This window comes from Silurus meridionalis, chromosome 13, assembly GCF_014805685.1.
Source record: "Silurus meridionalis isolate SWU-2019-XX chromosome 13, ASM1480568v1, whole genome shotgun sequence".
NCBI lineage: Eukaryota > Metazoa > Chordata > Actinopteri > Siluriformes > Siluridae > Silurus > Silurus meridionalis.
This window is the reverse complement of record NC_060896.1, coordinates 25,469,915-25,497,265: the sequence shown is the minus strand read 5'-3', so window position 1 is coordinate 25,497,265 and position 27,351 is coordinate 25,469,915. Positions and strand designations below refer to the sequence as shown.

At 40.5% G+C, this 27,351-nt stretch overlaps 2 protein-coding genes across 5 annotated transcripts; one reads left to right on the top strand and one right to left on the bottom strand.

Moving 5' to 3' along the window:
• The first annotated feature begins 1,525 nt into the window (after positions 1-1,525).
• Positions 1,526-18,316, top strand: pkma (pyruvate kinase M1/2a). Of its 4 annotated transcripts, none has more exons than XM_046864370.1 (11): positions 1,526-1,549; positions 10,921-11,105; positions 11,364-11,455; positions 12,503-12,634; positions 12,722-12,908; positions 13,085-13,355; positions 13,501-13,651; positions 13,812-13,964; positions 15,012-15,178; positions 16,495-16,676; positions 17,307-18,316. In XM_046864370.1, the coding sequence occupies exons 2-11, from the start codon at positions 10,949-10,951 to the stop codon at positions 17,411-17,413; spliced, it is 1,599 nt and encodes a 532-aa protein (XP_046720326.1). In that variant the 5' UTR covers positions 1,526-1,549; positions 10,921-10,948; the 3' UTR covers positions 17,414-18,316. The 4 variants fall into 4 exon arrangements, with proteins under 4 accessions (XP_046720326.1, XP_046720327.1, XP_046720325.1 ...); XM_046864371.1 differs by lacking the exon at positions 1,526-1,549 and adding an exon at positions 4,295-4,411; XM_046864369.1 differs by lacking the exons at positions 1,526-1,549; positions 15,012-15,178 and adding exons at positions 7,274-7,406; positions 15,525-15,691.
• A 1-nt stretch (position 18,317) lies between these two features.
• On the bottom strand, positions 18,318-24,011 carry dhdh.2 (dihydrodiol dehydrogenase, tandem duplicate 2). The gene is made up of 7 exons (XM_046864372.1): positions 23,857-24,011; positions 21,812-21,923; positions 21,570-21,733; positions 21,197-21,449; positions 20,181-20,305; positions 19,939-20,089; positions 18,318-18,633 (listed from the first exon to the last, which is right to left on the bottom strand). The coding sequence occupies exons 1-7, from the start codon at positions 23,944-23,946 to the stop codon at positions 18,524-18,526; spliced, it is 1,005 nt and encodes a 334-aa protein (XP_046720328.1). The 5' UTR covers positions 23,947-24,011; the 3' UTR covers positions 18,318-18,523.
• Positions 24,012-27,351: the final 3,340 nt, after the last annotated feature.

Here is a 27,351-nt window from a genome sequence, read left to right as displayed (position 1 = left end):
CTATACAAAAGCGCCTGCTATTATAGAGAGAGACGCATTTCGCATATGGAGGGTGAATACCATTTTACTAAAGCAAACGCCAAACCTCTACACTGCAACCGCAACTGTGCACCTACATCATCTGGAGCAGTTCAGAATCAATATTTGTCTAATCACATGACAAAAACATAAAGATTTAAATAAAATACAACCTATTCACCAGAGATGCAGACTCAATTTGCACCGCTCCTCGGAGGCTGTAATCCAGTGGTACCGCTCGCATTCACTGGTCTGGAAGTGGAGAACAAACCCTTTCCCAGGCTGAGACAAGCTAGCTAGCATCGGGGTTGGCCGACCTCTTCACAATATCTAGCTTTTCTTGAAAAAAAACAACCTTTCTTTCGGCTTTTCCCATTAGGGGTCGCCACAGCAGATCATCCACGTTTGATTTGGCACATGTTTTTACCTGGATGCCCTTCCTAATGCAACCCTCCCCATTTATTTGGGCTTGGGACCGGCACTAAGAGTGGCTGGGGTTGGTTCCCTGACCGGGGATCGAACCTGGGCCGCAGCAGTGAGAGCGTCGCATCCTAACCACTAGACCACCAGGGAACCCCTCTAGCTTTTCTTAAAAATGTATTTTTAATTATGTCCAAGACCAAATCAATTTATCTTCCTTCATAGGCATAAAAAGTGTAACTCAGATGTATTAATGTGTGCAGAGCTACACACGTGTTTTGCCAGTCGAACTTGACTGTAACAGTTTCTCTCTGACCAACCAGTCAGAGGACGGAAAAATGCTGACGCTATTCTGGGCCAGCTAGCTGTCCCTGTGAGGCAAATATGAAATCTGATTGGTTATAGAAACAGACCCATTGCTAATATTCTCTGTGGTAAAAGAGCCAACAGTACTGACTTTGAAGGCCCTGGGCAAATAAGATTGACATGGCAGCACATAGAGGCTGAAATCTGATAGGACAAAAAATCTAACATCCACATCCACATACTGGAAGCAGTGCAGCCAAGACTCATTGATGCACCTGGGGATCGAAGGCTGGTCCGTGTGGTCCGATTCAACAGACGAGCTCCCGTTACTCAAACTGCTGAAGAAGTTAATGTTGTTAGTGCTCTATGGGTCACGACTGTTTTCGCAGAAAAAGGGGGGACCATCACAAGATTAGGAAGGTGGTCATCATGTATTGCCTGATTTAAGGCCATTTAAAGCCTTTAAAGTTTTGGGAAGATTTATCTAGAAAGTTTTATGCAATTAACTAGATTTCCCAAACACTCACATCTTTATATTAACATGAGAAAAGAGCAAACAGGACTATTTGATTGAACCCAAACAGTTAGCACTGGGTTAGCATTTGCAGAGGACATGCAGTGGGATTGACTTTGAGATTATAATGCGAACTGACAGTTAGGGGTTTGCTCTGATAGTGTGGGCTGATTGGATTGCAGCAGCAGTGAGAAGGCTCAGGTGAGAAGCTAGAGATAATGCCTCCAGCTAAGGACGGGGCAGCATGGGCATTGGGAGCAGCAGCAACACACAAACAGTCGCAGCATTCAGGTGAGTAAATACACAGGTTCACCTGGGACAGATGAAGTTTTGCGACAAACATTGCTATATTATTTACAGAGCAATAATGTCTGCCCCGAGAGCTACCTAGATGACTGTGTGAGTGTGTGTGTGATCCTTTCAGTAAGAAGCCATTATCTGATTAAGCTTACTTATATTGAAATGTGGAATAAATCCGAAATATGTATCACCTTACTTGAACTTGATTTGAGCTTCAGCAATTATTTTCTTTAAATAAACTAAGAGGCACACCCACAGTTTGAGTAAGGAGTGGTGATTGTTTGAATGATTCAGGTTTACAAGAATGTTAATAGCTTTCATTTGGTTTAAGATGGGATGATAATGATAGTAACAATTGATGATAGGAATAGTTGTGACAAAAGAAAAGGCAGTGGCTGGCTGTGCATTTCACACGTAGGCCTTCAGCGGGGTCCTGCCTGAATCAATCCACCTCTTAATACCATTATTATGACACCACAACTACAGTATAGAACTTATCAATATTATAGAGAAATGCAGTATAATAGAGCACTGCATCAGACAGGTATCTGATGCAGCGAGCATGAACGCCATTACTAAAGCAAGAAACCCAAGTAACACAATCCAACAAGTCACTGCAGTCACTGCAACCACAGAGTCACCTCCCGCACATCATCTCTTACATCATATCAGCAGAAGCAGCAATATTAACCTTATAAAATGACACCGGGCTTTTCCTGCATTTTTGTGTATTTTTTTTGTGCGTTATGGTTTTCTTGAGCGTTTAAAATTAATTGTTTGTTTTTGTGTAAAATTTAATGGCAAAAACAACACAAAAGTAAAAAATGGTTCATGAAGAAGCTTAACAACTGTTTTAACCTGTATTGGCTGACTTTTCCTTACAATGTCCAGCTTTTTATTTTTTAGAAAATTCCATCTTGTAAATGTCCTTGTAAGTATATTTGTGACCAAATCAATTTCTTTTCCTCTGTCAGCCATTGAGGAATAAAAATACAGCTACTGAATATAGAGCTTGTGCAGTTTTCTACAGATGCCGTGTGCGAGCTCTGATTAGTGTGCTCTCTGACCATCTAATCAAAGAACGTGAAAATGCCGACATGACTGGACGCCTTCTAGAGGGCCCTTTCGGCGCTATCTTGGGTTATGTGTTTTGTCTTGTGTTGTCTGTCTGTCTGTCTGTCTGTCTGTCTGTCTGTCTGCACTGTTTTTCTTCTGCACTGTTTGCACTAGGTTGCACTCGATGCACTTTATGTAGCTTTGTGTTGTGTTGTAGCTCTATGTTGTTTAGTGTAGCACCAGGGTTCTGGAGGAATGTTGTCTTGTTTTTACTGTGTACTGTGTACCACTGTGTATGGTTGAATTGACAATAAAAGCCTCTTGACTTGATTTGACTTGACTTGACATGACTTGCAAAAACCTGCAGTCTAATTGGTTAAGCCAACAGCTTCATTCTAATGTACTGCACGCTGCCAAAAGCCCGCAGTGATGATTTCTGAAGGCCTTACGGCAGATAGATTCCTTTGCCCCGGCAACATGTGATGTGACATCTGATTGGATAGAAACTCCAACGCATACAGACACTAATTTGCAGCAGCACAATAGAGAAAAACCCTATAAAATTAACAGAATAGATTTTGGGGGATAATTAAATACATGTTTATGGAAAAAATATATTAAAACCTAAGTCAATGATTCTAACAGGGTTTAAGCAAGCAGAGAAGGTCTTGTTGGTCCTGATGGCCTGCCATGGAGAAAAGGTGCTTCTGAGGAAATATATATATGATCACTTACAGTAGAGAGGTTTTTTTCTACTTGTAACATGTACTTTACAGCACAGTGAAATTCTATCTGTTCATATCCCAATGATGTTAGGAAGCTGATGCATGATACAGCACTCCTGGAGTACAGGGGGCTTGCTCAAGGGCAGAACGGTGGCAGCTTGGCCATGATGGGGTTTGAACCTTCCGATCAGTAACCCAGAGCCTAAACATGTGAGCTACAACTTCCCCAAGAAACTGTGTCAAATCTGATTTGGACTTGTATGAAATAAAATGGCTGCTCTGGTAGAACTATATAATTGCAATGTCGCAGTCGGACAATAGAGGGAGCTTTTGTAGCAGAAGTAATTTCAGGAAGTTTGTATGGAAAAGAAAATCTGATTCTGTTAGGAATTTACATCTCAGGATCTTAGCCCTAGTCCAGAAATATCCTTGCACTCCAGATTTGTGCTTTTGTTTAGTGCTGAGATTCTAAAAAAAAAAAAGAAGAAAAAAAAGTAAATACATTGCAATCTATGCTAATTAAACACATTATAATCCATAATTAGAATGGGTTGATTTTAAGCTCTGCGCTGCAATGCATATTAAAGAGGACTGATGCATGCTTGAATATAATCAAGCTGTGCGTTTTATAGCGCGTTATAACGTCATAGGTTTCTGCAGCAAGCCTTTGCAGTGTACAGCATCTCCTGTCAGACGCGTGCGCGGCTCATGCACGACAACGTGCCCTAATCTCGTTTTCTGATTGGCTATCCCGGCAAGCCTTACTTCTTCCTTTTTTGTGCCACATAACCTTCCGCTGACATTGTTCATTTTGGGAAATATTGTTTTATATTTGGAGTGGGAGTTTTTCTTTATATATATATAAACTTAGATACTATACAAAATAAATTGTAATATCAAATGAAGTTTAAAGTTATAGATGTTTCTGAAGGAAACTATTTGCTCGGTTGCGTAGGAATACACTCGCGTGTTGTGGTTTAAAGTAGCGCCGGCTGATTACTCGGATCACCTTGAGGACTATCGGGCGGCGTTGTGAAGCGCATCACTTGAGGCTGACGGTCATTTCAGGAAGGTAAGGCTTACTGATGCACAAAATTCAGCCGTTATTATGGCTTTACACGCTAATAAATACATAAATACATATGTACTGTTTAACTAATAAGTAGCCTAGCAAGCTTTTTCTTTTTGGAGAAATTAACCTAACCTTTCTCAGTGTTTTCACGTCAGATGGCTGTATCCCAAATCTTCATGTGGAGAAACTGTAGTGAACTATTTCTCTCTGATTTAGTCCCTGAGGTAGTGCGCATGTTTAGGAAATACTCTGCTATTTGCGATTCTGCCCATCGCTGCAGGTTTAACGAGGTATATGTGCTAAAAACATTTTGGAATGCTGGAACAGTTGTTAAACCAAAACATATATTAAGTAAGCTTTAAATTAATTGAAGGTTAATCACTAAGAATTACATTCCCACGTTATTTCCTGGCTACGTGCTAGCATGAACTAGCCGTATTGCGCATGCGCGGTTTGCTTTCTACTGTGGTGGATGTCATACCGCGCAACCTTTTTTTATTATAATTATTATAATTATAAATGATCTGACTGACAGCACGGATTTGTTCACGTGTAGGTCGGAGGGTAAACGTTGCCTGCGTTTTATGTCCTTTTTGGCTCAGTTCCACTGCTTCCTACTTGGAGGAAAATGTGACGCAGCGTGAACGTGACTTTGAACACATCCGCCGCAATGCTGTTTAATAGGCAGGAAAAACCCACATTGTGTATCCGTATATATCATCCCTGGGATTAATGAGATCTTCAGTAAATACACGAGAGACTGCTTTGCAAAAAACACAGATTCATCCTTAAGATTGATCTTCAAATCTGCCCAAGGTTGAAGTGATGTTTTAGATTATGTGAATTATATGTGGAAAAAAATCTGTCTCTCAAAAATAGCTTTAAGGATCAATGATGCATTAAAAAAAGAGAGAAAATAAATGCATTTCTACCCTGTTTTTCTTGGTGTGTTGCCAAATTGCCCCTCCCTTCCATTTGCCCACCCATATGCCCACCCACCCACCAGCCAGGTCTACCTTCTCTCAATCACGTACCATGTTCTCTCAATCACGTACCACGTTCTTCCTCTTTTCAGGCTCCTTCAAGCATGAGCTTGCAAAACAGATCATTTCACTCTGACGATTGTGTTATGCCATTTATTGCATCTATAACCGTTTTGCTCTCTTGGCTCCCTGCACCGTGTGTCCTTGGGATTGTCTCCTGATGATGGTGAAAATGTTTTTCCGTTGTGCCCCTCGACGCCCCGGTGCACTGAAAACCATTATTTGTTTCCTAATGTCTGCTTCATTCCTTTTTCAGCACATTGTGCATGTGGTGAAAGGGTACAGGAAAACCTGATACGTTTATCATTTATTTCTCGCTCGTCTCCGATTACCGAGCACCTCACTCAGATCCTGATGGGGGGGGTAGAGGAGCCAAGAAGCTTCTGGTTGGCATCACTTTCATCAGGTGTTTATTTGCTTTCCATGTCTCTGAAATTGAGTCTATTGATGTGGATGGAACGGCAAAGAAATAGAGGGAAAAGACGTGATTTCAGATTTATCTGGTTTAGTGTGACTGTATTCTGAGCTGTAATGATTGATTAGTTTGATGGTTTGCAGTTGCAATGGTGGAACATCCAAAGTTGTTACCAGGCTCATTTGTTTTCTTATCAAGTAAAATCAGCAGTGTCATGTGCCCCTTTACCCCACCCTTTGGCAGGAAGGCAGGTTGGGTAACCAGGCCCTTTTTTTGCTCTTCACAATGATGGAGAGGAAGCAGAAGTCTGCCTGCTGTACATGCAGTTATACAAACAGGCACTCAATCAACCAGATTTCATTCTAGAATGTTCGAGCTTTCAGAAAGATTTACAAATAAAATTTAGGGGCATTCACGTTGAGTGGAAAGAAAGGAAATTAATCATTTATAGTAAAGAAACAAATAGTCAGTCAGTTCTTAATGGTGGTTTGCTGTGTATTTTTGCAGTGACTCAAATCACATCTTCTGAAGCCAAGTCAAAGAACAGAGTGTTAGTCATCTTTTTCTTTTTTTTTAAGAATGCGTTGGCAGGTTTTGAGTAATTACAGGCTCGGTGGGGGAAAAAAAAAATTCCTGCCCACAAAGACACTTCAGGATCTTGTGATTCATTTCTTTGGGCAAGGGGGGGAAAAAAAATGTGTAAAATTTGCATGTTGGTCGTATTCAAATTGTTTGTAGAGCTCTGTTTGGATTGGGTGGATATCAGTGTGGGCCTGGTTATGAAACACTCATCTGAACAGCAATAAAAGAGTTGTATATTCTCTGATCCTGGATGTTTGCATCATTCAAATCATTGAGTTTCAATTCAATATAAAAAAATTTAGAGGGGGGGCCCTCAGCCTGTCATACCGCTGAAAAGGAAATCAACAGAAAAATGCACCTGTAAGATAAGAAATTACCCCATGACTTTGTAGTTTTAGATGTTCTTATGTTCCTCAATCAGCATTAATTAATGGTCACAGGATACAAGAGCTGTGTTTAAATCACAGAAATGAGGTCATCATAAATGTGCAATAATCCCCCCCCCCCCCACCCCCTTCTCTCTTTCTCATATATAACACTCAATTATTAACCCAAAGTTGATGAGTGAATATCAGGATGTATACGAGGTCCTCTTTGATTGATCGGTCTATAACATACCCTCACATAGAGTATTATTTTAGGCCGTTTGCTATTTTAGTGTCTGTGCATGTAACCTGATCCAGGTTGTGGTGGTTTTGCTTAGCTAAAGCAGTTAACCTCTCCGTTGACTCATGTTGGTCCAAAGCTTTAGGAAAGGCCTGATTGACTTGCGCAGTTTATCCGTTCTTAAGGGAAGAGGATTTCATGTTCAAGTCTTTGCAGAGCATGCAGAACCCGGGTTCATTCGGTTCAATCTCTCGGGTAGGGAAAAGCCAATATTCAGATCGGACCAGTTGGGGACGATTCTGCTGACTCGGTGTTCTTATAGTTCACAGAAAATCTGGGAGCTCCACAGGTATGTGTATTAATTTAATAAATCAAGGTCTTATGTAGGACTGGAGTGTAGCCAAGGTTGTTAAGACATGAAGGATTGAGACTAGATAAGAATTTGAGTACGGGAGCTTATTGAGTTATTGTGTGTGTGTGAGAGTGAGTAGGTGTATGTGGGTTAACGGACAATGGTGTAAAGTGTTGCGGCTGTGTCAGGTTTTTGAATGAATAAATCTCATAAATTTAGTCACAAGGTTATTCAGCAGCCGTAGAAAGCAATACGGTGTTTATATGGTACCCAGTGGGTTCTTATGCTTGAGATGGGGGTCAGTTCTGTGGTTTCAGCCTGGTGACCTTTTTTTTTCCCGCTAGCAAATCTAACAACTACGCTGATATCGAGCTGCTTTATGGGCAGGCATGCTGGAGGTGTACACTGAAGCGGTCATCGAACAAAATAATTACAGCAGCAAGCAGTCAGATATAAAACTCCTGGACAATGAAAAGCTATTAGTTAGAATATATTGTGGTGCGCCCTCACCAGAGCACATCCTTTTCCATGCTTTTTCCAAACTCTCTTTGAAAACGGTTTATGGACACTTGGTCATCTGCCTGAAACTAATAATGTCCCCTTGTATGAAGATGTGTTTAGTATCTGTGTGTGAGTAGAGTTGTTTATATTATACATGCTTTGTGGCACATTTACAATATTGAACAGCTCTCGGTACAGATCGACAGCGGCAGGTAGTTGCTTCATCGTCCTCGAAATTGATTTGAATCCTCTCTAAAGCTGTATCTTCATGGCTGGTGCACATATTTTCTTAATGTCAAATCTGATTAATGTTTTTCCATACAATTGAGTGAGTATTTTTTTTTTAGGGTGTTAAATTAAAAGCCTTTGGTACTTAAGTGTTAAATGCTTTTTAAGTCTTTGTAATAATACTGTGAAAACTTGGATTATTTTTTTTTTTTTTACATCTTGATTTTGAAAGAGGACAGTCTTGTGCAACCTTGAGAAAACCAGAAGTGCTTAATTTGTGCAAATTTGTTTAATCAGATCATCTTCAGAAGGCCAACTGATATCTGACACTGGTAATCTAATCTAATCATGACTTGTGCTGGTTGTGTTTTCTTTCAGACTGGAAAAATATTGGCCATGTTTTATTATTCCACCTCTAAAATGAATTTGGATGCATAGTCAGTGTTGCTACAGCATCTCGAGTGTCTAGACCTTTGGAGTATTTACCCTTTTGCATCTGGTGGAATGCAGAAAAGTATCTCAGAACACTGGTTCTTATTGCTTATTGTAACTTGGCAAGAACCGGCTACTTGATGTTGCTTAGATCCTACAAATCGCTGTTTCTGCTATACATGTTATATGTGCTGAAAGTGTATGCAAAGATGCTGGTTGCTAGTCATCAGATTCTAAAGTTTCTGATTATAACATATTGCATTTGAGGCCTCGAGCAGTTTATTCTTTATAGGTTGTACATCTAAACCTCTGGTGATTCTGTCCACAGCAAGCTGGGATTTGATTTTCATCCCTGACTGCAGTAGGGTTTGGTCAGAATGTGTGTGAGTGTTGTGATGTGAGATTCCTCACGTACAGCAGCTTACTGGCTCAGCCCCGTCTCACCATCCTGGTCTGAGCTGCAGTGGAATAAATTGTGTGACTGTTTGTGATGAGTCAGAATTTACTGGTAGTCAGACACGTGTAATAAATGAGGACTTCAGGAAATCTGTGGGTGGGCAGACTCTCTACTGGACTCTCTTTAAACATGTCATGCTAATATTTTAATGCTTTAAACACCTTTATATTTGGATGGATGTTAAGCACTATACTGTAAGCTACTTGATAAGCAAATAAATGTTCTTGGCATTAAAACATCCTTAGCTGATGAAAAATAAAGTGCTTACTAAAAACTTAATATAAATATTGCCTGACTTTAAACTTTTCTTTTCTTTTCTTTTTTTTCCTTTCCAAATCGCACTATATCTTGGTTACAGGTTTTTGTGTGTCACAGTGAATGGAAACAATGCACCATCCAGGTCATGTTATTGGTTATAATATTATTACAAGCTCCCCTATGCTCCTAAAACCTAAAATGGTGGCGTATTTCCCCGTCTACTTATTTGTTTTTTGTTTTTTTGTGGGTAAGAGGAAGAAAAAGATTTGCAACTTTTTATTATGCCATTTAAAGAGATCTGAACAGTGTAAGGATTTCTCACATTGTCATGCCAATTAATTGATTCTAGGTGGAGACAAATCTGTTATTCATGTGCATTTTGTGGGTGTGTGTAGAGACATAGCACTGTAGGGAACTGATCTCCTGTTTTTAAGTTACACTGGGATTTGGGAAAGGCTTTCTGGATTTACTTTGCATTAAATATTCATGTTGATCTTCTCCAGCAGTCTTGTGACTATTGAAATGTCTTGTTCTTCGCCACTTGCTGTACTGACCCTCACTGCATTCCTTTCTTGTGTAACACTGGACTCCCCAAAGCGTACACACACTTGTGCTCACACTCTCGCACAGTGTAAAACTGTAGGCAGTCATGAATTGTTCAGAAAGTTTGGACTTATCATTTGATCTTTGTGAAACATGGGGCTCAGCAGGACATTCATGCTCCTGCCCTTCGCATTGTCTCGAACATTTGCTGTAATCTCTCAACGATATTTAGTTTGGTACTGTTTGATTTGTTCTTTTCAATGCTACAATCTGTCCATATATTTCAGGGTGGGGAAGAACACTGCTGCAGTGGCTTTTCTCCAAATCCTAGACACAATAAGAAAAGAGATGTAGACATGGTGAATAAACTGATACAGCAAATAGGAAAATGAAAACCGTTCCAAAGCTTCCCTGCTGTTTAAACACTGGAGTGAAAATTAAGTCTGTTACTGTTTTGTGCATCCAAGAAGATAATCACATGGCTCTGAAATGTTGATGGATGATTAGAAAAGGATTGGAGCTAAAATTGTCAGTGTGCCCTGTCTGTTGTCCTCCACAGAAGATCAATTGCATGCCCTATTGATTTGTACTATTAGACTCCACTATAGTATTTATAGAACCCTGCAAATAAAATGCCCATTTTTGGCATAGAATGTGAAAATATATTTTTTTCTTTTAAATTGCACAAAAGAATTACCCAACATCCTCAGTTATTAAAACACAAAGCTTTTTGTAAGTGATGGGAGGAGGGGATGTAGAGCACATGCAAGTTTTTCCTGGAAAAGACTGAAACGTACACTATGTGGAGAAACGTATTGGGACACCGCTTTGCACAGAGGCATTGTCATGTGGGAACAGGTTCGGGTCTGAAGGAAAAAATGCCATGCGGTCTCATCCTTTGACATACTAAACAATCGTGTGCCTATAGCTTTGTGGTAACATTTTTGGGGAAGAGCTACAAATTGCTGGAAATGTAAAGTGTCCCAATACTTTTATCCCTATAGTGTAGATATTTGTAATGAATGCACAACTAATGCCTATTATGTCCACCTTCTTATATCGATCACTCTGTTTCTTCCTGTTTATCTCAAGGACATCACCAGGCAACTCTGCTCTCAACATGTCGCAAACGAAGACTCCGGATTTGGGCTCCGCGTTCATTCAGACGCAGCAGCTGAATGCTGCCATGGCAGACACTTTCCTGGAGCACATGTGCCTGCTGGACATCGACTCAGAGCCCACCAGTGCCCGCAACACTGGCATCATCTGCACCATCGGTCCGTCATCTTACATTGCACATGTATTAGTGTTGGATTGATTAATGTTGGCATTTTATTAATGTTCCATATTATTAGAGGGTTTTGAATTTTGCCAATAACAGCATTTGTATTTTAAATTATTTATTTAAAACATGATAATTGATCAGTGATGTATCAGTAAAGCAGCTTTGACTTAAATATAACATATATAATCTGGATTATAATATAAAATGTATAATTTTTATTTATTTATTTATTTATTTATTTTTTTTGCAGGACCAGCCTCCCGCTCAGTGGATATGCTGAAAGAAATGATCAAGTCAGGAATGAACATCGCTCGCATGAACTTCTCCCACGGTTCCCACGAGGTTCGACCTTCTGCTTTTCGCTTATCATCTATGTGACGCCATGAAATTATGTAGCGCTTAGACAGTGACTAAATGAGCTCAACTGCATTTGGGCTCAAAGATCGCAGACAGTCCCAGTGTCAGTCACATGATCATGATAAGGATTTCAAGGTCATTGTGGCCACTAAACTGGAGAGCGATGGCGCTATAAATAACTCTTCAGACTCTCAACAGAGCCTTATCTCCTTTAAACAAAAAAGATTGAGGCTCTCTTACAGTGGCCCAAACAAGTATTCTCTGTCGAACTTTAAAAATTATGATTTGGAAAAAAAGGCCTTTTTTGTAATTCTTAATTTCCTTCAGCCTCTTTAAATCCTTAAATTTCTTTTTTCATGGACTTTCAATGAAGCAGTTGATTTCATTTTTTTATCTAATTTAGTGAGAACTTGAATGTTTTCCTCTCCAGGATTTCTAGAGCTTTCCCACTGCCATTCATACCTCCTGTGCAAAACGGCACAATATTGGTCAAACCCAACTAAACCTTTTGTGAGGCTTTTAAGATTTCGAATATCACGGCAGAGCGAGACTTGATGTAATTGGTGGAAACTCTTGGCTGGCATTGAAAGGTCTAAATCAGGTCCATGTTCTTTTGATGTTTGTGATCTGACCGATCAAAATCCCTCTCCTGATAACTGGATACATGTTATTGCTTTTGCCATCGATAGCAGATTGTGGCATTAACAAAAATCATGGACAACGCACCAATTGAAAAACCTATAGATCTAGATATTGAGTGAAAATAAGGAAATTGACAAGATGTATAAGAAAAATCGCATAGATTTTTCTACCTCCAAATCTTCAGCATAGGCACACGGCATCTTCAGCACCAGCGTTATATTTGTAATGAAATTCAGGACACCTGACTATTAGACCATATCTGTTTTTCTGTCAAAATCACACTGTTGTATAAACAGAATAGCGTTATGTACTGTAGCATTAGTTTTCATTTCTTCAATTGAAAAAGGTGAAGCTTGTTGGGCATAAACATTACGTTGCATGTATTTACAGTATCATCGTGAGACCATAAAGAATGTCCGTGAGGCGTGCGAGAGCTTTGAAGCAGGCAGCATCCACTACCGGCCTATAGGCATCGCCCTGGATACCAAGGGACCAGAGATCAGAACTGGACTCATCAAAGGGGTAACTTGATTTATCTTTTACAGGAAAGCTAGATCGGGTGTAATGCTTAGAAAAGTACTCCCTAATGTTAATTTCTGTGTATGACAGAGTGGCACTGCTGAGGTGGAGCTGAAGAAAGGGAACCAGATCAAGGTGTCTCTGGATGATAGCTACATGGAGAACTGTGACGAGAACGTCCTTTGGCTGGATTACAAGAACATCACTAATGTGGTGGAAGTGGGCAGCAAGGTCTACATCGATGATGGCCTCATCTCTCTCCAAGTCAAAGAGATTGGTGAGCATAATGTTTCCTTTTTCTCCAAATTGTAAAAGCTGGATTTACATGGGGGAAAGTGGAGTTCAGAAGTACAACAATGTAATATTTTATATTCCAGTCACTTGTTTCTGCTTTACAGTTGTGTAAATGTGACTTTAACTCAAAGGTTTTTATCCGCCTCGTGTATTTAACAGGCTCCGACTACCTAATTTGTGACATTGAGAACGGCGGTACCCTCGGCAGCAAGAAGGGCGTCAACCTGCCTGGGGCGGCCGTGGACCTGCCTGCCGTGTCCGAGAAGGACATCAAGGACCTGCAGTTCGGAGTGGAAATGGGAGTCGACATGGTCTTCGCTTCATTCATCCGCAAAGCAGCTGATGTCCATGAGGTCAGGAAGGTGCTGGGAGAGAAGGGAAAGAACATCAAGATCATTAGCAAGCTGGAGAACCATGAAGGAGTTCGTAGGTAAGCAATAATTGGGGTTAATACATATGGCTGTGCAAAATTTACAGCTCTATTTCTAGAATTTCTTTTGGCTGGCGTATTCTCCTGGTCTTATACTTGATTTGTATGAAGAATTTAAAAAGTATGTAAAATTGTCTACTTGCAGGTTTGATGAGATTATGGAGGCCAGTGATGGCATCATGGTTGCTCGTGGTGACCTGGGAATTGAGATCCCCACTGAGAAGGTTTTCCTCGCCCAGAAGATGATGATTGGACGCTGTAATAGAGCCGGCAAGCCAATTACATGCGCCACACAGGTTATGATTTAATGTTTTTTCTTCTTGTCATTTATAGGTGTTTGTGTTTGAGTGTCGTGTGTTTTTTATTTATTTTTTGTTTGTTTTTGTATAATTTGCTTTTCTCCTTATCAAGAACATGAACAAGAAAATTGATTCAGATCTCTTTCCTGTCCTCTAGATGTTGGAGAGCATGATCAAAAAGCCCCGGCCCACACGTGCCGAAGGTAGTGACGTGGCTAACGCTGTTCTGGATGGGGCCGACTGCATCATGTTGAGTGGAGAGACTGCAAAGGGAGACTATCCTCTGGAAGCCGTGCGCACACAGCATATGGTACGTACGCCGCAACTGGTGCATTTCAGAACAAAAACGCTAAACTTGCTTCGTTAATGTGTTCAGGTGATGCTTGCCGTTACAGTAGGGTCAGATTCCAGAGAGAGCTTAAGAACCATATTGGCAGCTGATTTATTGATTTTTGGTTGTTGAGAAACAGAATGGCTTTGCTGTCTTTACTCCTAACACGTCTGCATGCTGCCGACTTCCTTCGGCTGATTCAGTGTTTTCCGCTTCTTAGTGTTCACTTGGTGTCGCACTCTGGCTGCTTAGTCACCCGGGCAGTCCAATGGGAGCATGACGTGCATGCTGAGCCCTCGTTAGCCTTGAACACTGTGCCAAGTGGCTTATAGCTTTATTAACCTTAATCTCCAACACGGATATTTGATTTTATTTTCAAAGCAGGGTCATATACATGTGTCAGTGTTTGTCTTCCGCAAGCTTGGCTTCTGTACGTCTCCCCTTTCCTATCATTGCTTGCTATTTAAAAGTGTAGTGCAACCAAATGTCAGCAGATTCATGAGCTTTTAATGGATTTTTAGCACTGTTCTGGTGAAACTATTCCATAAAGTGCTAGGCATGAGCAGTGGACTAACCCTGTGTACCTGCATGTTACGCCTCCGTTAAGCAACTTAATCCCCCCTCTTTCTCCTCCAGCATTCTTTGTTTGAGATCAGATGCGATTTACTAAGGAATTTGCCAAAATGTGCTTATAAATCATAATTGGTGTTTGAATAATTGTTGTGACAATTCTTGCATGACTGACAATAGCCACATGAATCTGGGATTAATTCTAACATAGTCAATTTATTTTTGTTTTTTATTTGTGTCCTCCTGACTCATCTGTATTCTGTGGTGTAACACTTGCACTAATTCTTCCTTCTGTGTCTTCTTTGCAACATTTTCTCTCATACTTCATCTTTTGATTTCCTTCTTTGCCCGACCCGTCTCACTGTCTGCACCTGTCTTTCCATTTTTTATTTATTTATTTTTTCCCCCCTCTTTTCAATGCCTTTGCCTCATGTGCTTGCTGCATGGTTGAGTCAGATCGCTCGTGAGGCAGAGGCAGCCATGTTCCACCGGCAGTTGTTTGAGGACCTGCGCCGCTGCACAGCCTACTCTACCGATCCTGCTGAGGCCATCGCCATCGGGGCCGTGGAGGCTTCACTTAAAATCCTCGCCTCCGCTTTCATAGTGCTCACAGGCTCCGGCAGGTAGGCAGGAGGTCAAGATCTGAAGGACAACCGCAGCCAGGAAGTGTACAGCAGGGACAGACAGGGAGCATGAGAGAGAAGGGGAGAGAGAGACGTGAATGTTACAATGGGCTTGATGTTCATCTTAATCAAAAAACAAACAAACAAACAAAAAAAACATAAATAAAATTATGGACTTTTGGCAACCAAGTTAACTCTTAAACATTTGGCCCATCTCTGTCTCTCGCTCTCACTCGGGCAGTGCGAATGCTATTGGCGGTGTGACTGCTTTATTATAACCCTTCCCTTTTTCACTCCACCTCCCTCCCCTTGGTGGCACTCTTTCCTTTCCCTCACACACACTCAGATTGCCAGAGAGGCAGAAGCAGCCATGTTCCACCGGCAGCTGTTTGAGGAGCTGAGGCGCTCCACGAAACTAAGCCAAGATCCCTCCGAGGCCGTAGCCATTGGGGCTGTCGAGGCCTCCTTCAAATGCTGTGCCAGTGCTTTAATTATTCTCACCAAGACTGGCAGGTAAGATAAGACTGCTGGGGTAGGGAAGGAGGAAACCAGTGCCAGGATGTCTAACTACTCTGTATGACCATATTACAATGGCTCGGTTGCCATTTGTCGGTTTATTTTCAGTCCTTTCTTTTCTTATAAATAATTTATTAATTGGCTAGGGTGTAAAATTGGAAACCAGTCCATTATTGTTATACCGCTAAATATGGATATAGATTATTTTTCAGGCACGTGTTTCTGCACATGCTCACAATGCGTGTTGATCTTTTTGTTTTATTTGTAGGATAAGTTCATCACATAGCACAAGCTTGTTCTGCATAACCAAATATACTCGTTTACAGTATTTCCCCACCCCAGTGCCCCTACCCTGGACCCGGAGCCTAGGGAAGTAAAAGATAATGAGTGTGTTAAACGTACATGTGTTGGGAAATGTATAAAAGAGCTTAGGGGAAATTACACGTTCACTGTATAAATATGAATCTTCCTTCCTCTGTTCTACCTCTGAATGTGTGAGTAATAATGTATGGCTATGAATAGGGCTGGGCAGTGTAGAAGTTATTTTATTCTTTTTTGTTTAAAAAAAGTAATGTGAAAGTTTGTCATTTCCCCTTAAAAGTGAAAGTACTGAGCAGTTTTTAGACTATGAGGAGTTCTGCGTTAAGTATCAAACTTTAATTGAAAGCTTATAAATTTTTATTTTTTATTTTATTAACTCTTCTGTCAGTATGTACAGTATTAATAGAAGTTATTACATTTTATTTTATTCACCGTTATTGATAACCATCTGTGTTACATCATGGTCATTTCATTATCAGGTCTGCTCATTTGCTCTCCCGGTATCGCCCCCGTGCCCCCATCATCGCCGTGACACGTAACGGGCAGACGGCCCGCCAGGCTCACTTGTATCGCGGCATCTTCCCCGTATTTTACAACCAAGCCGCTCATGACGTCTGGGCTGAGGATGTTGACCTCCGAGTCAACTTTGCCATGGAAGTTGGTAAGAGGAGGCTGGAAGACTTAAAAATATAAACTTTTATTGTTTGTGGTGTTGATTGTCTCTGGTTTCACCAGTTGCAGCACTGCATCAGCTAAAGAATAAATTCAAGTGGCTCATGGCATTAGATGCATTTTAATCAGGTGTTACACTGTTGAACTATGGGAAGGATTAATGCCAGGTGCATCCTTGGATCACTTGCCAGGGTGTCTGTCCTTAATTTATTAATTTTATTCCTTAACTTATTCGTACGTTTTAAATTCTCAAGAAAACTTTTTACAAACAGAAATGCATTATTTAGGACTGAGCCCAGTTTGCAAATCAAATGGATTTGAAAGAATTTCACTGTGTGCTGTAATGTGCATGTGACGAATAAAAAGCCCCTTTAGCTTCCCTAAATACCCTACACACACACCTGCACTAGAATCTGTTCTCTCTGGAAATGTTACATACCAAGTGTCTCTGACTCCCTCACAAGTGGTTTGAGTGATCAGATCATTTACAAGTTCACACCTGCCCACTTGTGATCACATCCATAAAATATCTAAACTCCCAGACTGCATTTGACTTTAAAAAATGTTATTTCATTTTTCTCTCATCTTTCCCTCATCTTTCCTTTCCCTTGTTCTTTAGGCAAGGCTCGAGGATTCTTCAAGCCCGGTGATGTCGTTATCGTGCTCACCGGCTGGCGCCCCGGCTCTGGTTACACCAACACCATGCGTGTGGTACCCGTGCAGTAGACCTTCACTCCTCCTCCTCCTCCTCTACATTCCAGCACTTCTAACCTTTCTCTTGCTCCTTTACACTCAAAGCACTTCTAGCAGACTGGCATTAGCTTTAGCAAGGTGCTCCAGTCTGGGCTTCACCTGTAACAAGGCCAGTTGTGACATCTTGTCTAATCCCAGTCAAGTATTTTTGCCTAAATATTTGCTTTTTTTTTTTTTTTTTTTGGCACGCGTGTCAATCCATAGTCCTTTATGTTCACAAACGGCAATGTATTTATTCCATACACGAGTCAGGCGGAATAAACCTGTCAGACTGCAGCGTATAGGAGATCGTAGGCCAGAGCTACTGTACTTCAAATGCATTCAGTATTCATCTAGAGCTCCACATTGACCGTAAAATCAACCACGATGTACTGAAGCAAAAATGCTAACCTAGCAGCTTCAACTTTTCCACCTTTCTTCACAATGACCAAGTGCAGAGGAATGTATATGTGCAAATGTGATTTTTGTCTGTGTGTTAGTTTATTTACCTGCAATGCACTCCCACGGCTACTGTAGGCGATGTTACATCCTGTATTATACTTGACCCCGAGATGACTGTATTTGGGGAAAGCCAGCACCTCCTAATAGAGTATATTTTTCTCCTATTCAGATGCTGTAAGTGTTCTTCAGTTAATTCAGTGGGGTTTCAGAAAGAATCTAAAAGAATATAGAAATGAAAGCTAATCGGTTCCATCACCCCTTTTCTGCTCTCTGGCTCGCATTTCGAACTCGCGTCCGTGTGCAGTTTTCTTATCCAAACGCTTCTGATTGTGACGCTAGCATTTAAAGTGTTTGTATTGTGAGCTCAGACTTGTTTTGTTGCGTTGTCAAATACTGGTTTAATTGATTAAAGAGAAGAGCACCTGTCATGACTGACTCTGGTCTTCAATCGTGTACTTTATTTCAACACATGTACAGCCTCTATACAGCTCTGTACCAGGTGGAGCAACCTGGAAAAACCATCTTACTCTAGCATTTTGATGTTAATGTAAAACAAAAAAAAAGGAAAGGGGGACCCCAGACATTTTATTTAATCTATTAGAGGAAAACTGGGGCAAACTTCCAGAATGATTGGTGAAAAGTTTAATGGTGGTCTTGGCTGTATACTACTCCGACCTGCCTCCTGCATTCATCCATTATCTCAGCCAGCAGAGCCGAATCTGAATGTGACATCCGCAAACTCTCCTTCAGTCCTGAGGGGAATACAAAATAAATACATTTGGGAGATATATATATATAATAATACACCGTTCAGTCATATCATTAAGACCACCTTCCTAATATTGTTTCCCCCTTTTGCTGCCAAAACTGTCATGACCCATCGAGCATCAACTTCTTTAGCAGTTTGAGCTACAGGAGCTTGTCTGTTGGATCTGACCACACAGACCAGCCTTCGCTCCCCACATGCATCAATGAGCCTCGGCCGCCCACGATCCTGTTGGAGGTTCATCTCTGTTCCAAGTCGTCTCGCCATTAAAATTTTTTCCTCTTTCCTTCTTCTAACATGTCAGCTTTAAGGCGAAAACGTTTAAGATTAAGAGCAGGGAAGTGAAAAACACTATCTCTTTAACATTTCCCCTGTTTGTAGGCATGATGGAGATAATCAGTGTTATTTACTTCACTGCTCATAATGTCATGTTATAATGTTATGCCTGATCCGTGTAAATATACAACACTATATTTAACATTGTGGTTGGAAAAGTCTTGGTGTTGCACATGTATTGATGTAGTCACAAACATATCGGTGGTGTTAAAAATGCATTTGCTGTTTTTACATGAAACAGCTTCAGTCAACTGCATTATATAGTGGTGATGGTGGCTGTTTATTTTCACTGCTCCACTAAAATGATAGTCATGTTTAGAATGGCTGCATTTGTTTTAACATTTGATTATTTCATTTTTTAACAGTTGGAGTGATCGATACCGATCCCCTGAACCGAGTTCCTCAAAAGTATCACACAGAAACCGTGATTCTCATCATTTAAGGACCTTTTCGAAAGCGTGACCTTGGCTTTGAAATAAAGAACCAGTTAGGAGTCAGAGGAGTTGATTTAGGGTGATACGTTCATCTGATTGCTCTGATTATTCCAAAATCATGAAGATTTAATTAATTTAAATTACATTCTTTGCCCTCTCAATGTGACCTTGATGGGGAGGGAAAAAACAGAACGAGAGTTCAAGCGCCATCTAGTGGTTTATTTTATGATGTGGCAGTAATGTGTATACACTATGTGGACAGAAGTATTGGGACACTTGACTTTTCCGGCCGTATGAGGTTGTTTCCTAACCATTAACGCAGAAAAGGAGGGACACAAATTTAGTGTTTTTGGATGCAGCAGCACTAAATTTTCCCTTCACTTGTACAAGGAGAAGCAAACCTGACCATTTTTTGAGGAAAATAATGAATTTAAAAGTCAAGCCTGTGAATACTTTCCAGATGCACTGTGTATTTATATAAAAATCAAACCACTCATTTTTGTATTCATTCCAGTTCTCACCTTTAAGGAGACACTGTCTCACTTCCTCAGCCTCGTATCTCATTCCAGTGCTGTTTATGAAGTTGAGAGGCAGGTACGGTTTAGGTACTGGGTATTGCGCCTCTTTCCCATTTACAATTATGGATGTAGGAGACCACATATGAGCAGGAACCTGTTTAGATACATCAAAATGACCAGAATGTGTTTAGCTGTGCATGTGGCTTGGGCATAATTAACATTAGCAAAGCAAAACACGTCCTCACCCTGATAGTTCCTTCAGTCCCAAAGATAATGGCTTCGCTTGGAAGATCCACAGCTATGGTGCACGTGCACACTGCTAATCTTCCCTGAGAGAACTTCAGTGTGACCACCATGCTCTCGTCCACTCCTGCAGTGCACATGTCGATGGAGAAGCTTCACTCTGTCACTCTTGTCTTAATGGTACAGTCGTAACATAATTGCTATTTAGAGTAGGGGTGTAACGGTACACAAAATTCACGGTTCGGTAAATAACGGGTTTAAAGTCATGTACGGTTCATTTTTTTGTACGATAGAGGGAAAAATTGCTTGTCGTTTTTTTTGTTAACGCAGTTTTTTTATTTTTATTATTATTAGCATTTGGGAACATCAACATCAATCATTTTTTACTTTTTCAAAACCATTAAAAAATGGTTAAATAATATTTTTATAATAAAATTATAAATAGAAATATAAAAATTTACTAGAATAAAATGAATGCAATACACTTATATTGATTCAATATAATTTATTGACTAAAATATATTAAATAAATGGAAAGATTTAATTAAATAGTTTACATTTGTTAGACCTTATTTGGTTAATACAGATGTGTGTGTATGTATGTGTGTGTGTGTGTGTGTGCATATATATATATATATATATATATATATATATATATATATATATATATATATATACATACACAAATTTTTATTTATATCCCTTGCATTGCTGTGTATAAAGTTTAACAATAATATATATATATATATATATATATATATATATATATATATATATATATATATATATATATATGAAAAAATACAAACAGCTCAAGTGTGAGGTGGGACTAAACAAAGCTGCAGTCGGCCACTTAATACATTCGTAAGGAAACTCAGATTTTCCACAAAAGGATTGCATTCAGTACACGTGTAACGTTACACCCCTAATTTAGAGGTTATTTAATAAATCAGTTATCAGCCACAGCTGGAGTTTTCCAAATGCACGTAGCATGTTGATTAAAACACCTTGCTACTACCTGTGTCCAGACAAACCCCGGTCGCCTGGATGCTTTCAGGCTTCTCCCCGTCGTACACCATGAGGGCAAACTGCAAACAGTAGATCCCGATATCGAGCAGAGCCCCTCCTCCCAGCTCCTTTTCCACAGAGCGAGGGACGTTCTTCAAAAACGCCCCGAAATCTGCTCTCACCAGCTTCACCTCCCCGACCGCTTTTTGCTCCAACAACCTGGAGATCTCTAACGAGGCAGGAAAGAAGCGCGTCCACACAGCCTGGAGAGGACGTAAGAGGAGAAAAGTTCAGTTAAAAAAAAAAATCCACCCAGGATGTCTCAAAGTAAAAATCCTCATCAAATGTTAAAAAAAAACAAAAAAAAAACACACACTTCTTACTTCCATCAAGAAGACGTCATTGGTCTTTGCAGCAGCCTGCAGCTCCTTCACCTTTCTCAGGTTCATAGCTAGAGGTTTCTCGCACAGGACGTTCTTCTTAGCGTTGAGGAACATGATGCCTACTGGGTGATGATGAGGATGGATGGTGCCCACGTATACCACGTCTACAATAAAGTGATTTTTATTCCACTCGTACTACTACTCGGTTCGTGTGGATAGAAAACGCGCGAACGTCTCCGTACCTATCTCGGGATCTTTAGCGAGCTCCTCGTAGCTGCTGTACACGTTGGGGATGCGGTGTTTCTGTGCAAACTCTTCCGCTCGCTTTGAGCTCCGTGCCGCCACGGCGACCACCTGAAACGACGTTATAGACTTTAATACGTCCACGAGAACAGGAAACGTGCAATACCTTGACATTTTGCAGAACCAGATTGCATTAGTGCCTCAAGAATGTAAAAAAAGGATGAAAGATGATCTTGTTCCTCAAAACCATGTCCTTATAATAGTGAGATTGCCAAAGTGGCGAGTTTTCGACCATTTTATCGAATCTAATGGTTCAGAGCATATTCATGATTTAAGGTTTATTTTGAGTCGACGTTTATATTCTAGCAAAAGTTCAAATTTCTGTCGGTCAGTATGTAAAAAGCATTATTTCCACTACTATATAAAACATCTATAGATAATAAAAGACCATCACAATACGCCAACATTCTATAATTTTGCCTCATTTCTTTAAAATAATTATGCAAATTTTAACAACGAATATGCTAATAAACATATAAATACAATGAGCTGGTTTTGGCTATTTTCAACTCTGCAACTAATCTGCAAAAATATACATGAACTTTAGCCTGTGAGAATATTGAATTACTGATAATATTGTACACTATATGGACAAAAGTATTGGGACACCTGACTTTTCCAGCCGTATGTGGTTCTTTCCTAAACTGTTACCACAGAGTTGAAGGCACACGATTGTATCTGATGTCTTTGGATGCAGTAGCATGACATTTTCCCTTCTCTTGAACTAAGAGACCCAAACCTGTTCCAGCATGACAATGCTCTTGTGCACAAAGCCAGCTCCATGGGTTGGAGTGGAAGATCTCCAACCCTACTGAACACCTTTGGGATGAATTTTTCACGCTGATTGCACCCCCAGGCCTCCTCACCTCACCTACATCAGTACCTGATTTTACCAACACCCTTATGTCTGAATGAGGCACAAGCAAATTGGGACTAAATGTTGAACACGTTGCTCAAAAAACATCAATGTTATGGTCAAGTGTCCACAAACAAGTGTCCTTTGGAACTACAGTGTATACCTGCGATGTTCTTTATATTAGTGAAATTATTTCTTCACAAATTCCAGCAATGTTAGGAAGCAGTGAGGATCGGCTCATTTTAGTGACTCGGTTCTTTGAATCTAGTTCATCTACATGAACGAATCTTTTGTTGAGTCATGTAGTTCGGTTCCTGTGTAATGCACTGCATAGCGTCTATGGGAGTCACGTGATTAAAGAACAAACGACTCGGACTATAAGAGTCAGGAGTTAAACTACTCAATTATGTTTCCTGTATATAAACTACGGAGATTTTGCGATGTTTTGTTCATGCGCGTCCGGTAGAAATGAACAGATCACTCGTTCTTCTGAGTCAAATTGAAGACTCGTTTAAAATGAACAAATCACTCGTTCTTCTGAGTCAAATTGAAGACTCGTTTAAAATGAACAAATCACTCGTTCGTCTGAGTCAAATTAAAGACTCGTTTAAAATGAACAAATCACTCGTTCTTCTGAGTCAAATTAAAGACTCGTTTAAAATGAACGAATCATTCAAGAGTGGAAGATCTCCTGCTATAAACCTATGACACTGAACCCTGCGTAATTCCTTTGGGATGAATGTTAGCACAAATCTCCAGAAGTAAACTCCAAAATGTAGTGGAACATCTTTCCAGAAAAGTGAAGGATACTATAAGATCACATAGGGACTAAATGTGGAACACGATGTCCTAAAAGCACATAATCTTATGGGCTGGTGTTTTTTAGGGTATTGGTCTGTAACATCCTTATTCAGTGTGTTTCAATGATCTAATAGTTTTGATTTGATAAAACTCGAGTGCTGAAGCTGAAGTTCATGAAGCTTATTCTTGAGCCATGCAGAAGTTCAGGACAACTCTGTCTAATCTAATGTAATCTGTCCATTCTTTTAATGCACTTCGGTTTCGTTTTCAGAGTGAAACCAAACAGGATAAAAATACATGAAGGAAGTGTGTATGCATCTGCACTACCTGGTGGTCTTCAGGAGCAAGAGTCTTCAACGCCACTGTGAAGTCATGGCTGATTTTCCCAGCGCTACAGATTCCCCACCTGACCACCATGATGGCGACTATTGCACATTACACACACTCTCTCTCACTCACACACTCCTACTCACACTCCCATAGAGGCGTTTCCCAGTCCCTATATGGAGGATTTGACGTTTATAAATAGGACCACAAGAGGGCGCCAAACTCAAGTAGTATTGCTTTTGGTTTTCTATGCAGCAGCGATTACCATGAGAAGTTGGTTTTGCAGTGAAATAACTGAATTGAATACACACAAAATTGTGAAAACAGATGTCTAAGCCCTAATAAAACCACAAAAACCATTAAACCCGACCTGAATCTTTGCCTGACCTGTTAAATCTACCTAGACCCTACAGTGCAGATATGCCCAAACTGGGGCCCAGCAGCCAAAGTAAACCTGTGGTGACCCTTTGATTTGGCCTGCAATGCCATTTGTGAGAAGAGTCATCCTGAAAATAAATAAATAAAAAATAAAACATACATTAAAGCCTTCAAACCTGAGCATAAATATTTATTATAACTAGCCTGACTAGATACAACCAGCTGACCTGCCTGAACCATCATAACCAGCTATAATCAACCTGACCAAAAGACCTTGTCTAAAAAACTAGGACTAAACCAAAAATGTTAGAATTAGTGCCACCTATAAATCCAAAATTGTTGAACAGTTATACCCTGCCTACCCAGATAGACCCAGCATGAAACCATCTAAATTGGCAGAACTTACCCATTATAACTAGTCTGACAAGTTACAGATAGCTGACACAGCCATTTTAGGCTAGAACTATCCAGAAAGTGACCCAATAAAACCATCAAAACTGTCCATCCTGACCCATTATATCTAGCCTGACCAGTTACAACCAGCCTAACCTGCTTGAACTAGCATGCCCAGCTATAATCAGCCTGACCGAATAGATCCAAGCTTGCCATTTGCAGATAGTCAGATCAGCTACACCTAACCTTAAAGTGACAAAAGTAACACCAATCCTGCTCCCTTAAAACCAGCTTGACTGTTAGACCCAAAAACCAGATAGGACCTGTATGAATGTTATCAAATTTGACCAGTATACACAATTACAACTGGTATGACCAGGGACACTTGGCTGGTACGTCTATTTTAGGCTAGAACTATCCTTAACCTCCTAAGACATGAGCTTTGGTTTGGCTTGCATTTTAGATTTCTTCCAGTTATTTGGGGTTAGGAAGAACCAATAATTATAATAACCATATATTTTCTTTGAACATGAAGCTCTTCTTGGAAAAAAATAATGTCACTTATGTGGACACTCGGTCTGTATCTACAGAAAACAATAAAGACACCATTGTGCACAATGTCCACGTATGTGGACACCCAGGTCGTAGGAGGTTAAAGCGACAATAAAACATCAATAAAGCCATCAAACCTGACCATCCTGACACATTATATCTAGTCTGACTAGATACAACTAGCCAGATCAGCTAAAACCAACCTAAATTTGACAAAATGACCATGCATAACAACAGACCAGTTGTTTTATGACTTATTAGAACCTGCCTAAACAGATACAATCAGCCTTGACCCCCAAAACCAACCCCCCAAAAACATCTGACCAGCATGATGTACTTTAACTAGCCTGACCAGATACATCCAGCTGGTATATGCAGTTTTAGGCTAGACCTAACATTAAAGTGACTTATCAAAAACACAACCTTAGAACCAGCTTAACTAATTAGATCCAGTATAACCAGATAGAACTAGCCTTAAAGTGAACAATAACTCAAATAAAACCATTAACCCATTATAACTAGTCTGACCAGCTACATCCAACCTAACCAGATAAAACCAGCTAGAAAGACTCTTATTTGTTTTATATCTTACTACTGATATCTAATACACCTGCCTTCACTAACCAGTGAGCAGAACTTTGAGCAGGACAGTGAACTGGACAGGAAGCAGGACAGTCAGCAGGACAGTGAGCAGGACAGTGAACAGGACAGGAAGCAGGACAGTGAGCAGGACAGTGAACTGGACAGGAAGCAGGACAGTGAGCAGGACAGTGAACTGGACAGGAAGCAGGACAGTGAGCAGGACAGTGAACTGGACAGGAAGCAGGACAGTCAGCAGGACGGTGAGCAGGACAGTGAACTGGACAGTGAGCAGGACAGTGAGGAGGACAGTGAACCAAACAGTAAGCAGGACAGTGAGCAGGACAGTGAGCAGGATAGTGACCAAACAGTGAGCAGGACAGTGAGCAGGACAGTGAACCAGACAGTGAGCAGGACAGTGAGCAGGACAGTGAACCAGACAGTGAGCAGGACAGTGAGCAGGACAGTGAACTAGACAGTGATCAGGACAGTGAACCAGACAATGAGCAGGACAGTGAGCAGGACAGTGAACTGGACAGTGATCAGGACAGTGAACCAGACAGTGAGCAGGACAGTGAGCAGGACAGTGAACCAGACAGTGAGCAGGACAGTGAGCAGGACAGTGAACTGGACAGTGAACCGGACAGTGAGCAGGACAGTGAGCAGGACAGTGAGCAGAACAGTGAACTGGACAGTGATCAGGACAGTGAACCAGACAGTGAGCAGGACAGTGAGCAGGACAGTGAACCAGACAGTGAGCAGGACAGTGAACTAGACAGTGATCAGGACAGTGAACCAGACAATGAGCAGGACAGTGAGCAGGACAGTGAACTGGACAGTGATCAGGACAGTGAACCAGACAGTGAGCAGGACAGTGAGCAGGGCAGTGAACTGGACAGTGATCAGGACAGTGAACCAGACAGTGAGCAGGACAGTGAGCAGGACAGTGAGCAGAACAGTGAACTGGACAGTGATCAGGACAGTGAACCAGACAGTGAGCAGGACAGTGTTGCGAACGTCATACAATTTAGGAAGACTTGGTGACATTTTAAATTAATGGAATTAATGGATACCTGTACACAGCCCTGTTACTAACTTACTTAGTGCTACAGTGAAATTAATACATAAAGAGTTCAATCTGATTTAGCTGCTCTTTTTAAATGTCATATATAGAATTTTTTTTAACCTTAAACAGTAGGGAATAGTGTTCCTGCAGTCAGTTCTAAATGTTCTTATACCTAATACGATAATCTTCTGGCCTGTCAGCATCATTTATATCGTATGCAAGTGTTTAATTATAAATATAACAATGATAAGGATGTTAAAATTTGATAAAAGAGCTCTTCAATAGCCTGATAGTGAATCAGACATTTATTACTGTGTAATGAGGTATTGTAGAGTATCTGAATATGACAGCTGAGGAATAAATAGGGGAAAAAAAAGATTCCCTCTTCCTGTCTGTTTCTATTTGGACTGTGATTAGTAACTGTGATACTGTGAGTAATCCATCAGTTTAAAAGCAAACAATAAATTGGGGCCTCCAGATATTCACTTAAAGGGCATCTGCCAAATACTGTAAATGTAAATGAACTT